Source organism: Canis aureus, chromosome 10 (genome assembly GCF_053574225.1).
Source record: "Canis aureus isolate CA01 chromosome 10, VMU_Caureus_v.1.0, whole genome shotgun sequence".
NCBI classification, from domain to species: Eukaryota; Metazoa; Chordata; class Mammalia; order Carnivora; family Canidae; genus Canis; species Canis aureus.
The window spans coordinates 58,025,518-58,040,297 of NC_135620.1; the positions used below are offsets into that span (position 1 = coordinate 58,025,518).

The 14,780-nt window shown below is 41.8% G+C and overlaps 1 protein-coding gene across 2 annotated transcripts in view; it reads left to right on the plus strand.

The window, feature by feature from the left end:
• The first annotated feature begins 510 nt into the window (after positions 1 to 510).
• Positions 511 to 14,780, plus strand: part of TGFBR1 (transforming growth factor beta receptor 1) — a 58,618-nt gene continuing 44,348 nt past the window's right edge. For both annotated transcript variants that reach the window (XM_077912670.1, XM_077912671.1), the window contains exon 1: positions 511 to 667. In XM_077912670.1, the coding sequence (XP_077768796.1) occupies positions 580 to 667 (88 nt within the window). In that variant the 5' untranslated portion in view covers positions 511 to 579. The remainder of the gene's footprint in view (positions 668 to 14,780) is intronic.

Consider the following 14,780-nt stretch of genomic DNA (forward strand, 5'->3'; position numbering starts at 1 on the left):
AGCCTGCCCGACGACCCCGCGGATCTGGGTGCAGGTGCTGGGGACGCGGGTGCGGGGCTGTGGATGGGGTCGGGGTCAGTGCTGGATCTTACGCGCTTGGAGAGGTTGGAAGAGCGTCGCGCGGCCACAGCCTCTTCCCGAAGGCGCCTCACAGCCAGACACCCCTGTGGCGCGACCCCCGGCGTCCGCGGCCGGAGGCTGGCCCAGGCCGGGGCGCCCCACACCCTGCCCCCGGCCCGGCCTCCGCGCAGCGGGGGGCGGCTCTGGCTGGGGCAGGGGTCTGGCTGCACGGCCCCCGGGGAGCCTGGGGGCGTGGCCAGAGGCCGGCGCCCGCGGCTGCGGATTGGCTGTCCGGCGGGCCGGTGGGCGGGGCTCCGGGCGGGGTCCCGCTCGGCCGCTCGCGGAGCGCCGGGAGGCGGGGCCGGCGGGAGCCCGGCAGCCAATGGACGCGCAGCCCCGGAGCAGTTACAAAGGGCCGGAGCGAGGCCGCCGCGGCGGCGGGAGGTGGGGCGAGGCGAGGCTTGCTGAGGCGAGGCGGCGGCCGGGCCGGACCGGGCCACAGGCGGTGGCGGCGGGACCATGGGGGCGGCGGCCGCTGCTCCGCGCCCCCGGCTGCTCCTCCTCGTGCTGGCGGCGGCGGCGGCGACGCTGGTCCCGGGGGCGACGGGTGAGCGGAGGCGCGGCGGGGCTGGCGGGCGGCTGCGGGGCGCGCGGGCCGGGCCCGGCCTCTGGCTCGCTCCCTCTCTTTCTCAAACATGGCGCGGGGCCGGGGGCGCAGGTGGCGGCGCGGGGCCGGGGCCGGGGCCGGGGCAGGGGCAGGGCCGGGCTGGCCTGGCCTGGCGGCCGCCACGCGAGGCGCGGGCGGGGAGCGCGGGCGGGGCGGGGCGGGGCGGGGGCGTGTGTCCGAGCGCGCGTGGACGTGCCCGGCCGCCGGCGGTCGCCCCTGCTCCCGGCTCCGGGCCGCGGGGGGGCGGCGTCGACGGGGCGGAGCGCTCGGCGGCCGGGGCTGCCTTCCGAGGAGCGAGGGGGCGCGGGCCGAGCGCCCGGGGGTGTGCGTCTGTCTGGCCGGGCCCGGCGGAGGCGGGGCGCCCCGCCCGGAGCGGGAGGGGGCGCGGGGCTCCCGGGGCTCCCGGGCGGGGTAGGGGAGCGGCGGGGGGGGCGGTGTGCGGTGGAGACCCGGGGTCACAGGGCCGCCGCCCCCCCCCCCCCCCCCGCCCCGGGGGCTCCTTTTCCAGCCGGGGCGGCTTCGGAAGGGGAGCCTCCAAGCTTTGTGTGAGAAGGAGGAGGCACGAGGATGTGCGGAACGTTTCTTCCGTGCGTCTGGGGAGCGTTGAAGTGCATCCAGTAACCAGGAGGCTACAGATTGTTTTTCGTAGTAGAAACTTGAACGTTTTGCTCACTCTCCGGGGTTCGGAACGTTTGAATGGGAAGGACTCTCCGGATTGATCGAACGCTTTTATTTCCTCGAAGGAACGTCGCCGGTGATGTTCCTTTTCTCGAGTGACAGTAGTTTCGAATCCGGAGTCCCTCCGTGCGGTTGGTTTTCCAGGGAGAACGTTTGCTCCGTTTTCCAAAAGGGTTAAATCAGGATGGGGTACGTGGTGTCCTGACCAGCCTCCGTGGGAGAGAGAAAAACCGTTAGCATCCAGACTAAAATACTAGAAACTAAAATATAGATCCTCAGTGTTAGAAACTAAATTACAGTGAAAGTACATTTCTGTTTCTAAAATTGAATACCAAATGTTTAAAAAACAAAGAACTCCAAGAATGAGACTGCCACTAGTTACTACTGTCTGTGAAGAGCTTCACCATGGTGTAGATGCGCGAAGTACACCGAAGTGCGTTATCTAATGCTGACCGTGAAACCCTCCTAGTGGCATTTGCCCCATTTTATAGATGAGAAGACTGAGCTTTGAACAGGTTAAGTACTCCATGACTAAGGACTGGAGTTAGGATTTGCACCCAGAGTCCAGTGTTTCCAAAACCTATACACCTTAATGTATATACTCGTCTGGCACAGCCCGTGTTTCTTTTCACGTTCACTAATGAGCAGTTGGTCTTTACTGTTCACTTTTTGATTTTACCCTCACAATATGAAAATGAGGTTGACTTCCCAGTACATTCCTGGAGTCCCTTCATACTAGGCCTGGGTTAGAGGAAACCGTGGATTTTTGACATTGGCCTAGGGCGTGGGGGCAAGGTATATTAGGGGCAGGTGGGAGAATCAGTAGTTCGTGTATCAAGCAAAAGTAGCATTTCTACACCACTGTTAACTAGAATAGCATAGTTCCCTCTTTGTAGCCTAGCACACTAAGTGTTCCTGTATTCAAGGAACAGTGTTGGACTTAATTGCTGCACAGAACATTGCTCAACCCGTGCTGGGGAGGAGCTTACAGACTACAGTGGCATGTATACAATACAGAGTTGATCCAGGTGCTGTTATTCTTAAGCCTACATTACCTCAACTGGCCTGCCCACATTTGCTGGTTATGTTGATGTTGATCATTCATATATTCTAAAGAAGGTCAAGTGCAATTTTAAATTTATAATTTGCCTTCCTTTTTAAGACCTTGCAGTTGTTCCTTATTGTCTGGGTATCGGTTTTGTTTCCCTCTGACCAGCTTCTCTAACATAGATTTCTCTGGAGAAATTGGTTCTCTGGCCTTAGTACACAGATTAGTACCGTACCAGATGTCTACATGGATATCTCATGTGAGAATCTGGTTTCCTTTCTGCCATCATGTAAGTTTTTTCTTTGATAACATGCGTAGAGCCCAACTCTTCTTTATATCAATGCCTCTTGAATGTCTCTTCCTTTCTTTGTATACAGCCATCAGTTTAGTGTCCTGTTATCCCTTGAATCTGTTTGCTTTCCAGTTTCTCTCATCTAGACTTTTCTGTAGGTTATGGCCAAACTAATCTTCCACAGCCATTCTCACAAAGGGTTTATAAGAGTTTCCATTTGTATTCAGCAACACTTAAGGCTTATGATTAGGGCCATTTCTGAGTATTCAACCAAAAATCTCACTTCTTATTACTCTAAACCTCCAGTTCCAGCGATTTCTGTTTTTCCACTGACTCCTGACTTTTTAGCCTTCTAACTACATACTTCCTTTTGCCCCTTTTGGGAGTGAGAAGTTCTCAGTTTTGGCTTCATGTACTGGTTTAGTTCCTGAACTCTTTATTTCCCTGAACTGTATGTATAGCGCTTACAGTTTGTATTGTTGTTTGTATTGTTTATTTCTACCATCTCGCACTGTTATTTATCTGTACTTTGGAATGGTACCCAGAGGGCAAAGGTTATGCCTTTTATTCCTTTATACTTTCAGAGCCTAGCGCTGTGTTTTATATTGTTTGCTTAAATACTCGTTGATTAAAGGAATTCCATTTGACTGAGCATTCCTTGAGTATTTATACTGCTTTATATAAGTGCAGTTTATGCAATATTAATTGACAATTCCATGTATGTAATATGGGAAAATTGTATAATATGATGAAAGACACAATTGGTTATTCAATTTGGTTATTAGTCCCAACTTCACTTCTAGTTATGCAGAAAATCTGGATGATACCTACTTTTCCTAATTCATGAGATCTTAAAGATCAAATGAGAAAGTTGTATTCCAGTTTGAGGTTGCTATTTTGTATTGATAATAATAGGTAGGACTAATGTTCAACCAGCAATTTCCACTGGGCTGTGTGTATTTTGATTGATCAAACATCCTTTCTGATTGGCTGGTAGCAATGTGGAGCCAGTTGTTAAATATTTTTAAGATCACCCTTACAGGGAGGCATGAGCGGTCCAAGAGGGAAATGATTAATATAGGCTGAAGTGATTGGGCGAGGCTTTCTGGGACTTTAGGATTTAAACTGACTTTGAAGGTAGCTTGAATTCAAATGGGCAGAGAGTGGGATTTGATGAGTGGTAAGCTGTCCTGAGGCCTAGTCTAGGGCAGGAACCAAAACTTTTATTGATTGGCTGCCAAGTTCCTCTTTAGAGTTAAGTTCCTAATTCTATAGTATGGGTTTTGGATGTATATTAACCACTATTTCTTTACCCCAGTTCTGAAAGCTCTGTAATACATGACAAGAAACAAAATAGAAAGGTAATCTAAGTGGGATGAATAAGGGGAAAATACTATGGGCTGCCTGCCAGGGGTAGACATTCTAATGGTGAAAGTTCTAAGTTACTTCAGTTTACAAGGGAAAAAAATGACATCAGGGGTTAGGTGAATTTCTCAGGGTCAAGCAGAACTAAGACAAGAATTTATCTCATTCCAAATCTTGTGCTTTTAAAAAAATGTGAAGGACTTGGGGGGGGGGGAGGGTTAATGGAGTGACTTATCTAAGTGAAGTTATCTTGAATTTCACAGAACTTATGAAAAGTGACTTCTGATGTACTGTGGGCGGGGGGGGGGTGGTGGTGGTGGTGGTGGTGGTGGTTGTGGTGGTGGTGGTGGTGGTTAAAACGTCCTCAAGAGAAAGTCAATGTCTTTTTTATATTGCTGATTAAAAGACCTGATATAGAGCTTATTGATTGAGAAGAGGAGGCTTTATTTAGTAGTTTGTAAGACGGTGAAACTGGGGTTTAGTTAAAATGGATGCATTTAAAGGCCTTACAGTTACATGGTCTAGATTTAGAATTTTAGATGATGTACTTTGTTGTTGAAATTAAATAGGGAATTGACATGATCAAAGTAATTGAGTGGGAGATAAATCTGTTCCTCTGGGGAGGGCTGCTTATGTGGAGAAGACCTTTGCTGAAAAATTCTTCTAGGCCCGTTGAAACATTTAATCTGAACCCAACACCATTCTGGTAGTACCTTTGTAGTGCATCAGATACGTTCATTTCTAATGACGTGGATTTTGAAAGTGCCATTATTTTATGGATGGCCCTTTTGATGTGAGAACATGTCTCTTCAAATCACAGAGCCCCCTGCTCATGTCAACAAACAGCCTGCCTTTTGCTGTTCTTTCTTGGTTGTGGTTTACATAATACAAGTTCTCTGAACAGATGGGCTGTGGTTTATTATCATGTGATTGGGTCACATCTTTGCTTCCTGCTTCTGGAATTGAGTGAGGGCAGATGCTGGCATGTTTCTCAGGGATTTTTCATGCTTTGTCCCATAGAATTAGCTTGAGAAAACCTTTGGAATTTTCTTAAAAATTATGATCTATCTATCTTGACCCAGCCTAACTCCAATGCTTAGGATAGATTAATGCCTTTCTTAACTGAATTTTCTCAATATCAAATCCAAGCATTATTCGTAAACATTAAGACTTGTTGCTACTTTGGAATAGATCCAGTTTGGGCTCAGATGATGCAGGTGGGTTTCTTATGGTTACCCTTTTTTGATATGCACTAAAGCCTATGGATAAGGCTTTTTGCCTTAAACACTTTCTCAAACACAATGAAGAGTGAGAGTGAAGTAAGTAAGTCTGGATTCAATTTGTATGGGTCCAATTTTATAAGTCAGATCTGGCCTTTTGTAAAGCTAGTCCCTTATTTTGGCATTCCAAGAATACGCATTATAAAAAATGATTTCTAACAACAAAAAAAATAGGACTTGCAGGGGATACCCACAGGTCGCTTTGACATTTCTTGAACATTCAGTGATCCACGTACCATTTTTATCAATCTGAAAAGAATGTATTATAAGAATGTGCCAGGGGTGCTTGGGTGGCTCTGTGGGTTAAGCCTTGACTCTTGGTTTGGGCTCCGGTCATGATGTCCAGGTTGTGAGAACAAGCACGAGCACTGTGTAGGGCTTGACACTAAGTGCAGAGTCTGCTTGGGATTCTCTGTCCCTCCCCCTGCTGCCCTTCCCCTTTCTTGCACTCATACTCTCTCATTTTCTCTCTCTCTCTCTCAAATAAATGAATAAATAAAATCATTATTCTGTCTGCCTTGTCTCATTTAATTCTCATAACCAACCCTGGATGGTAGTTGTAAAATAGTACAAAAATCTTATGTACCATTTAATTTTGAAAATATTTTTTAAAAAGTTTATTTATTTTAGAGACAGAGAGAGCAAGTGAAAGAGCACAAACATGAAGGGCAGAGCCAGAGAAGGAGAAAGAATACCAAGCATACTCCTCATTCAGACCTTATGGGGCTCCATCTCACAACCTGGAGATCATGACCTGAGCTGAAACTGGGAGTCTGTTTCTCAACCGAATGTGGAACCAAGACATCCCATTCCAAAAGATTTTTAATATTTATTTATTTATTTATTTATTCATTCATTCATTCATTCATTCATTCATTCATTCATTCATGAGAGACACAGACAGCGAGAGAGGCAGAGACACACAGGCAGAGGGAGAAGCAGGCTCCATGCAGGGAGCCCGACGTGGGACTCAATCCCGGGACTCCAGGACCACACCCCTGGCTGAAGGCAGGCACCAAATCTGCTGAGCCACTCAGGGATCCCCCCAAAGATTTTTTTATAGTCCATTGGTTACTAGGTCCAGGTGACCAGTGCTCAAAAGATAGGTTTGATGACCTTGGTTCTAACCTAAGATTCTTTTCAACTCTCTTAGATGCTATCCAAAGATGTTAATATTCTTTCATCTTTTAATCATAAATATATTATTTTAAAAGACTGCTTCAGATAGAATAGAGGTCTGTAGACTAACAATGGTCTAACCACCAAAGTGTGAATGATTGTGCATTACCATTAACTCCATCTGCTTGGGTAAGCAAGGATTAACAGGATTTTTGTTCAAATTGGAATTTTGTTTGTATCTAATGAAAGTTTGTAAAAAAAAAAAAAAAAAAAAAGAGGAGCTTCTCTGTTTCCATTTTACAGACCATGAAACTTAGGTCATGATGTTAATAAATGGTGGAACCTTTACCTGAGCATTTCAGAGGGTGTAATCTTTCCTGTACATCATGCTGCTTTCATATACAGTAAATACCTTGTTTTGGTCATTTCATGAGGAAGGCTTTTTCTTCTTTTTTTTTTTTTTTTTTTTAGCCATGAGAATTTGCTTCAGCTTGTTTTAATTATAGTTTGCCTCTTCACAACTGGAGGTTATTCAGATGCTTGCAGTCTTTGAATTATATTTTAAGGTAATTTGAATTTCTCTAATGAGCCTAATGACAGTTGATTACTCACTATTTGTATTGATTTATATATTTTCATAGCAAGCTCTTTGTTTCTCAAAGTAACCTAAGCACAGACCTGAAAGTAGCTGAAAATTTGAATTAGAGAAAAGAAAAAAGCTATCACTGTCCACCATGAATACTTTGGCTTATTCTACCCCCCCCCCATGCATTTCTTAATATGATAAAACCATTTTTTAATCATTCTGTTTCTTTCAGTAGTTTATCAAATGTGGTAAAAGTATTTTTTTTGATAAAAGTATTTTTAAGTTGGCAAAGAGCTTCAGCTTTGTAGAAGAAATAGCTCATTTAATCTTTTTTTTTTTTTAAGATTTTATTTACTTATTCACAAGAGACACACAGAGGGAAGCAGAGACATAGGCAGAGGGAGAATCAGACTCCCTGCGGGGAGCCTGATGTGGGACTCGATCCCAGGACTCTGGGATCATGCCCTGAGCCAAAGGACATGTTCAACCAGTAAGCCACCTAGGAACCCCCAAGCTCATTTAATCTTAACAAATATTTAGTAATGACCAAAACAATGGGAAGTAGAGAAAGAGGCTGACTTGCTTTCAAGAAATAGGATGCTTGGAAAATATAAATTCAGATTCAATAATAGCAACCACAGGCACTACTTTATAGAAGTGGTAAGAATTGATGTCCTGCTTTGAGGGATGGATAGAGTTTAGAGTGGATGAGGGGCAGAGTTCCTGAAATAGTGAAATAATAATGAAGTTCATGATGTAAAGGGTGGATTCAAAGAATTATGAGCCTTAAAAATCAGGTGAATGGTTTTAATTTGCAAAATGAATGTCTAACTGCATCACATAGGAAACGGAGCAGGGTTTGCTCCCTAGGAGACTTTGGAATTTGTATGATGGCATTGGGAATGGAGTGGAAGGATGATTCTATGACATTTCAACGAAATCGGAGGAGCTGGTAATAGGACCTTTGCATGGCTGTCCTTTTGCCTCTCTGCTCTTCCCTACATTCCTGCACAGCCTCCTCCCTCACCTCTTCCACATCTTTGCTCAAATGTTACCTTTTTCTCAATGATGCTTGCTCTGACCACCTTTTTAAAAATTGCCATTATCTCCCTCTACTTTTTCTTTTTTGTAGCATTTATTACCTTCTGAAATCCTGTATTTACTTACCTATATTTACTTATTTACTTTGTTTTCTCCTTCCTACTAGAATATAAGCTCTGTGATAATGAATATTTTTGTTTTGTTCAGCAGTTTAAAGTGCATAGAAAGTGCCTGGTGCATCATAGGCAGTCAGTAAATATTTGTTGAATGCCAGTAGATCTTAGTCATAGAAAGCTGAAGTACAAAAATTAAGGATTGCATGAAATTAAAAAAGAATGACCAGGATTTTTACACCCGGATAATGCCTTTAACTAGTAATGAATTAGGTGAGAGAAAGATTGAGGGGAAATGAAATCTGGTTTGAACATACTGAGTTTGAGGTGAAAGTAGCATAGCCAAGTGGACTTGTTCAGTGGGCAGCAACATGGTTAGAAATGGGAGAGAATCTTAGGCAGAGAAGCAGCTATCCACATTTGCCTTATACCTCATTCTCTCTCTTTTTATTCTGGTGCCCTAAAAAGCCACTGTAAGTGAAGTATTTGACCCTGAACTCCTAGCTTAGGCCTGGAACCTTGCTCAGTTCACTGAGATATTCTCTCCTGGATTGCAGGTCCATGCTTTGTTCCCTCTACCCCCTCCAACCCTAGAAGTATGTATTCAGAATGATTTGTGATCTTCAGATTGTACGGACATTAGCCTTCAGGCTCTCTTTGACCTCTTGGGAATCTGCTCTGGTTCCTGGATAAGGTAGAAGAGAGGCCAGCATACAGCTGTCAACCTCCCTAGCATTCAGAGCTTTGACTGAGATGAGCACTGTTTTGTAACTTTCTTATTATATGGGAAAAATTTATTCACTGATTGGCTTGTGTACTCTGGCTGTTTTCCAGGAAACGATTTGGGAAACTTGAAATAAAAATATATGCAGTAAGACCAGAACTAATGATCAGAAAGATAAGAACCAATAAATAAAAGGGGAAAAGAAAGAACAATTATCCATAACTTCTAGCTGAGGAAAGCTTTTGTAGTTGAACACAATAGTCAGCTCTGAGTTTTCAGGCAGTGAGAACAATAAGGGAACCTGATAGTTTGCATCTCGTTGCCTGTTATTGAGCATTCATGAGAGGCTGCCACCTTCTTTAATAATAAAGAGCCCCAGACACAAAGATGCAGTGCAGGGAGAATCTCTAAGTGGTAAGGGGTTGCTGGCCCTCAGCCCTGACTCTTGTTCTCAGGCTTCCTCTTCAACATGTATTGAGGTGTGTGCTACCATTTTTCTTCTCCATGCTAAAGCTGTGATCCAAGTATGGACACACTAGTCTTACCCTAATGCCAGTGGAACAGCTGATGTAAGGCTGCAGCGTTTAAATCAAGCTTTGCTAAAAGCTGGAGGATAATGAATAGAGAAAGCAACATGAAACTGTTCAAGCTGGCTTACAAAGACATTTTCCTCATGTCCTTATCTTTTGGCCTGTCTCCATTTGGCAGACATTATCTGAGTGCTGCCACCACAAGTGAATAGAGCTAGGCATTTATCTTTCTTCAAACGGGACCAAAACAGCAAGGTCCAGAGAGTGTCTTTGCTTGGGTTTCCTGTTTGAAGGGCTGCCTCCTTTCTGGGTGATGGATGTTGAGAATGATGACTTCCTTTCAGAGACAACACTTATTCAGAGAGTGTGTCCCTACACATGGAGGTTGCATAGTAACCCCAATATTCATATAGAAAATACCCACATATGTTACCATGAAAGATATTCTTTGGTTAGAGACATGCTGATTTCATTGGGAAAAAGAAGTTTCTCCCTGCTCTTGAGCAGAATCTATTATTGAAATCTTTGTTTAAGGGGCATGGGAAATCAAGTGAAGAGTTTGGGTTTATCATCTCTGTGACTTGAGTAGATTCACTTTCCTTTCTTATTCTGCAGTTCCAGTGTTTCCTTCCAATCAACAGAGCTAAACCTTATTTTTGTTCATTTGCTTCAGGATAACCATTCCATCCAGACTTCCTAGGTGTGAACCTCACTGATTACATAATAGGGTGTATTTATAGTTCTGGGACACCTTGTGCAGGCATCCTGTTACATTTCTACAATATAAGATCTTTAAATATGCATTGAAATACAAATAGCTCCCTTGGAAATAAGTAAAAACAAATGGCTTTTTCTACTAGAAGTGAAGATATATATTTGAGAGCAATGAACATGGAGGAGATAGTTAAGTCTGAAGAGGATATAGAGATAGAAAGTCGTGGTGGCTTTTCATTTGTAAAACACAGACAATATATGTATGGTCTTTGTTTGTTTGTTTTTTTTCTCTTTGATATATTCATTCCCAAATCGAACCATAATGTGCTCTAATTGAGTCTCTTTGTTTAGCACATGGCTGTTGATTTGAGTACTTTCTCCAATTGAAAAACTGACATTTTAATTTTGTTATTCAATGTGCAACAGATTTAAATAAAAACACCAAGATTGTGTATTGTAGATTTCCTTCAACAATAATTATATGTAATTATTTTACCAAAATAAACAAGTTAAAGTACTTTTAGCTGTTTTAGCTCATTTTACATTTGGAAAAAAAATTACAAACCAGGGGCTGGAGTTTACTCGTGTTTGTCTCAGTGAGCAAAGGTAATTTCTGTGTGCTGGTTCCAGCTAGTTCCACCAAAGAGTACAAAATTGATGCTAGTAAAACATACTGAAAATGTGAAGGGGAAGTGCAACTAGAAATAGGTCAGAGTGGCTATGTGCTACTAAAAACAGTCGGTAGTCTTCATGAATGTGGTATCTCAAAAAATTTAAGGGACCTGTGAAGATTAAATGAGATTATACCATACTTCCTGCCACACAGAAAACACAGAAAAAGTAAATGGCAGTTATTAAGAAAATTGCTTTTCATAGAATTTTAGGCTAGAAAGGATTGTAACTAAGGGGATCATGATTATCATTTTGTCTTGCTTTATTTTACAGATGAGGAAACGGTTTCAGAAGGTTTGTGGTATTTCGGGATAATCAGGATAATTTCAGGATAATAATTCAGCTACTGACTGAACAGGAATCCAGCTTCCTCCTTAGAACTTCACTTCGCATCCCATTTCTGACCCAAGTCTCTTAGGGAGAATGTTTTTTTTTTAATTGCCTAAATTTGGGGAAGATCTTTTTAAATGCTATCAAATCAGACCCTTAACAGATGGATAAGTAATGATAATAAAATCAATATAGCAAGATAGTAACAATTACAGAATTTAAGTGGTGGGTATATAGGTGTTCACAGTTGTCAGTTTTTCTGAATGTTTGAAGATCTTCATAATAGAAAGTTGGTGGAGGATAATTGAAAAAAATCTATAGTATCTCCTCATCCCAGATGTGTTTTTGTTACTGATCTCTCTAAATATAGACAAACCAGCAGTACTTGTTAAAGCCAAAGGAAATAAAATAACCAGGGTTCAGCACCTTGGGATACACATTCTAGGCCCCCCCCCTTTTTTTTTTGGCATTCTTCAAGGATCAAGAACCACAGATCTGTCTTGACTTTTTCTTTTCTTTCTTCTCTCTCTCTCTCTCTAATTACAAAGGATAGTTAGGCATTGCAAATTTGAAATTCCCTAATTACCAACAAACAAGCCAATTAACACAATTATCACTGTAGATCACTTTCCTATGAACAAATGCTCTATTTTTTCCCCCATTGTTTCGCTTTTACCTTTCCAAGGTAAATTTTAACTTTTTGTTCCTCTTCCTTATTTATAATGCATTTATAAGTTGGAGTCTCTCTGCTCTCATGTAGTCTTTCTTCCAAGATCACAATTGTTTCTTCCACTTTATTCTTTAAAAACAAACAAACAGAAAACAAGGCCACATATTCTTTTAGCTAGGGACTTTCCACCCTTTCTCATTGATCATTTGTCAGATCTAGCTTTCCCTTGCCTTATAGGAGGAAAAGAGGAAAGAAGGAGGAATTCCAATAAATTTGAATTTAGGAGTCAGGCAGAAACCTTAGGGGATATTCTTCCAGGAGCAACAGACTCACTATTAGCTGGGCATTGCAAACAGATGGTGTGCCCTAAGGAAATAACTGTTCTAAGCAAGTGGGTGCTTGCATCTAATTCAGCTTGGAGATCCTGGAACTGGAGAAAAAGTATCATGGAGTAAATGGGTGTAATCACCTATGAACCATTCTAAACCATAGCTAAGGCCTAGTAATTATTGACTTCTAAATAGATGTCATTAATTCTGTCCATATGCTGAATAATTCTATATAGCATAATTCTATGTTGTTATCTTCAGTTTTCCGAAGACTAAATAACATCAAGCCCTGGCAGGACCTTGTCTTTTAATAACCAACTCCCTGCTAGAGGTCTTCTTCAGTAACCGAAATGCTAGGTAGCATCAATGCTAACAGCAATTTGAAACCCATATTCACAGTGCTAAACCTCTGAATGTTTGTATCATGATGTCTGAAAATTTTGATTGGTTCTTCTGTAAGGAGCTCAGACAACACTAGATGCTTACATCCTCATGCCCCAAAAGAGATCATGGATTTAATGATTAGAAATAATATAAGGGGCGCCTGGGTGGCTCAGCGGTTGAGTGTCTGCCTCCGGCTCTAGATGTGATCCTGGACTCCCCGGATTGGGTCCTGCATCAGGCTCCCTGTGAGGAACCTGCTTCTCCCTCTGCCTATGTCTCTGCCTCTCTCCCTGTGTCTCTCATGAATAAATAAATAAAATCTTAAAAAGAAAAAAGAAATAATATAAAATATTATAAAAGCAAGAGCATTGTAAAATACTGTAACAGTCCCGCCATTTTGGCTGGGCTTTCCTGTCTTTGCTTGTTTTAATTTAGCTATTTTCCTCTAGGAGACTGCAACCAGAATTGAATTGCTTGCTTTGACATTTTGTTTGACAAGGAAGATGAACATTTCAGACTGGAGAACTCAAGAAATTAACTATAATTGTGGTAACTGTATGTGTGGTTCACGAAGTCTGAAATTTCCAGCAGTGTCTCTACCATCCTGCTTTTAGCTAAATTCATTAAGTTTTTGCTTTGAAAAGGGATGGGAATGACATAAAGCTAAATACCAAGAAACTCAATGAAGTATAAAGTGTGATTGCTTCTGTGGAGCAGGAAATAGGAAGGGCTGGGTGTTGGGGAGCTGCTATCTTTTTTTTGTTAGGCTTGGTAACAGTCTTGTAGAACTATTTGATACCTTAACTCTATACATAAATAAATTTAATAAAAATAAAACCTAAGTTAAAAAAGTTAATGGTAAATATATGGCAGTCATAAGTCCATAAATACTTAATTAAATATGAAGAGTTGAATTTCCCTGTTGAAAAGTCAGATTCTTAGGTTGGATTAATATGCACGCAGAGACACGCAAACTTAGCTTTTTTTTTTTTTTCAAAAGACATCTAAAATGACATAAAAATATTGAAAATAGTAGAATAGGGATGGCTATTCTACTATTATGTCATTCCCATCCCTTTTCAAAGCAAAAACTCAATGAATTTAGCTAAAACCTGGGTGGCTCAGCAGCAGTTAAGCGTCTGCCTTTGGCTCAGGGTGTGATCCCAGAGTCCTGGGATTGAGTCCCACATTGGGCTCCCTGCATGGAGCCTGCTTCTCCCTCTGCCTATGTCTCTGCCTCTCTCTCTCTCTCTCTCTCTGCATCTCATGAATAAATAAATAAAATAAAAAAAAATAGTAGAATAAAAAAAAGCACATCTGACTCCAAAAAGGTGAATACCTGATGAAATTCAAGCTACAAAAACATTAAATGGAAGAAAGGTGTATTTTATATTGATGAAGTACCATCTCTCAAGACGTCATGAATTTTTATGCAACTAATAGTGTCAGAATATATAAGGCCAGAATTGTTAAAAATACAAGAAGAAATTGATAAAATCACTAGGTGAAGACAATATTTGAATAACATAATAAAGATTTAATGTATTCCAATTTTGTAATAATGAACAGTATTTATTTATTTATTTAATTATTTTTAAGATTTTATTTATTCATGAGAGACAGAGAGAGAGAGAAGCAGAGACACAGGCAGAGGGAGAAGCAGGCTCCATGCAGGGAGCCTGATGTGGGACTCAGTCCTGGGACTCCAGGATCACACCCTGGGCCAAAGGCAGGCGCCAAACCGCTGAGCCACCCAGGGATCCCCTGAACAGTATTCTTTTAAAATACTACTTGAGTTTTCCAGAAAATTGATGATATGAAGGTCTACAAAGAATACCCAAATTAGAAATTCACAATAACTAATAGAAGAAGTCAAAATAAATATATCTGCTTGGAAATAAAATAAAAATTTTATTTTAAAATAAAAATTTTAAAATAAAAATAAAAATTCTTGTAAATAATCCCTGGGGTAAAGAAGAAGTTACAGTTGTAATTACAGACCATTTAGAAATGAACAACACAAGATCTCGACATATCCAAACTACTGGGAGTTTTGCTAAAGCAGCACCTAAAGGGAAATTTGAAAACAAAATTTCAAGCTAGAGAAGGAACTAAGTACAAATCAACCTGGAGAAGGAACAACTAAGTATATAAAGAAAATAAGGATTTAGAAAAAAC